Source organism: Priapulus caudatus, unplaced genomic scaffold (genome assembly GCF_000485595.1).
Source record: "Priapulus caudatus unplaced genomic scaffold, Priapulus_caudatus-5.0.1 Scaffold1817, whole genome shotgun sequence".
NCBI lineage: Eukaryota > Metazoa > Priapulida > Priapulimorpha > Priapulimorphida > Priapulidae > Priapulus > Priapulus caudatus.
The window spans coordinates 17,679-19,750 of NW_014578878.1; the positions used below are offsets into that span (position 1 = coordinate 17,679).

General features: G+C 49.4%; 1 protein-coding gene across 1 annotated transcript in view; it reads right to left on the minus strand.

Moving 5' to 3' along the window:
* LOC106817658 (protocadherin Fat 3-like) overlaps nt 1–1,717 on the minus strand; it is a 5,581-nt gene extending 3,864 nt beyond the window's left edge. The window contains exons 1-3 of the mRNA XM_014822345.1: nt 1,681–1,717; nt 1,136–1,425; nt 669–982 (exon numbers count right to left, since the gene is read on the minus strand). Of these exons, the coding sequence (XP_014677831.1) occupies nt 669–982; nt 1,136–1,425; nt 1,681–1,717 (641 nt within the window). The remainder of the gene's footprint in view (nt 1–668; nt 983–1,135; nt 1,426–1,680) is intronic.
* Nucleotides 1,718–2,072: the final 355 nt, after the last annotated feature.

Sequence of the window (2,072 nt, forward strand, 5' to 3'; positions counted from 1 at the left end):
CAGTAGCAGTAGCAGCAGCAGCAGTAGCAGCAGCAACAGCAGCAGCAGCAGCAGTAGCAGCAGCAGTAGCAGCAGTAGCAGCAGCAACAGCAGCAGCAGCAGCAGTAGCAGCAGCAGCAGCAACAGCAGCAGCAGCAGCAGCAGCAGAAGCAGTAGCAGCAGCAGCAGCAGCAGCAGCAGCAGCAGCAGCAGTAGCAGCAGCAGTAGCAACAGCAGCAGCAGCAGCAGCAGCAGCAGTAGCAGCAGCAGCAGTAGCAGCAGCAGCAGCAGCAGCAGCAGCAGTAGTAACAGCAGCAGCAGCAGCAGTAGCAGCAGCAGCAGTAGCAGCAGCAGCAGCAGCAGCAGCAGCAGTAGTAGTAGCAGCAACAGTATACATGATGGTCGTGTGAGCATATTCACTTTTATATTGCTATATGTTCTAATCGTAATTACTGTTATTAGTTAGTTACTATTATTTAGTCAATATTTCATTAGTTATAATTATATCATATTAAAATTGTAACTGTATTATATTATGTTGATACACTACAATACTACGTTACGTTATTCAATGTAATTATATTAATATTATACCATTGGTAATTATTCTGTTTAATTGGCCGGGGGGTGTTCATGTAAATGATGACGCGGACATTAGATGACGTAGCAACCGATGACGTCATTCTTACCTCCTCACTCCCTCGCGCATGCGCTGCACGCGCTGCGGCTGCAATCCGGTCACGACTAGCGCCATCAGGTGGTCGTCCCGCAAAACATTCACGATCACCTCGGCTCTGCTTGTCAGTGCATCCTGGCGGTCGGCGGGAGAATCGGTGGCGACGACCGAGAACTTGTAGTGCGTGTCGGCAGGTGCCGCCACTAGGCTGAGCTGCTGCACGTTGCGGATTGTTCCGGTGTCGCGCTCGACGGTGAAGTAGTCGTACGGTACGTCGTGTAGGGAGTAGGTGACGCGTGCGTTGTCACTGCTGTCGCTGTCAATCGCCTGCGGGGGACACAGAAGGCTGTTAATTGTCGTGTATGTATGTGTGTGTGCGTGCGCGCGTGCGTGCGTGCGTGCGTGCGTGCGTGCGTGCGTGCGTGCGTGTGTGTGTTTCGCTGCTTTCGCTGACAGCCATTGACCTTCCCCTCAATATACCTGTGTGTGAACGATGACCTCATAGGGCGGGGTTTCGCGCTCGATCACTCCATAGTATCGCTCTCCCGTCAAAGCGGCATCATCAAAGACGAACGTCGGCGCCTTGTCGTTGCGATCCAACACCGTGACGACGACCGTCGTCATGGCAACGGGCTCTGCGTCGGCATCGGCGCGGCTCCGGTAGGTGGCGCGCAGGCGCAGGCTATAAGAGGGGATCCGTTCTCGGTCGAGCAGCGTGTTGGTGAGCACGATGCAGCCCGTGTCGTCAGAGACCGCCGTGAACTTGTCGTCTGTGAAGGACGGAGGCACGGCTTAAGGCACGAACGATAGGAGCGTTTCACCGGAATTCGAACATCTTTGTTCCGGAGCATATTACGCGCGAAAACTAAAATGAAATTTTTCAGCTTGATCGCGTTTCTTCGATCTAGACTAGACTTATATCTTCGTTATAAGGGCGAAGCCCGCAAAATTAAGAGACATTTTTATATTCTCTTTGCGTTCTCCATTCATCCACGACCAAGAAAGATCATCTCTGAGAGACATACACGCTGCGACTGACAATAGTCGTGTCTCGTGTCTCATGCCTTACATCTTTGATCTTATATCCGATCTCATCGACATATAACATCATGTCTCATGTTTTATGTCTGCTGTCTTGTGTCTCATGTCTCATATCTTTTATCTTATATCCCATGTTTAATGTCTCATGCCTTATGTCTCATGTCTCATATCTTATCTCTCGTGTCTCATATCTCATGTCCCATATCTTATCTCTTTTATCTTATATCCCATGTCTCATCTCTCATGTCTCATGTCTCATGTCTCATATCTTATCTCTCGTGTCTCATATCTCATGTCCCATATCTTATCTCTTTTATCTTATATCCCATGTCCAATATCTCATGTCTCATATCTCATGTCTCATGTCTCATATCTT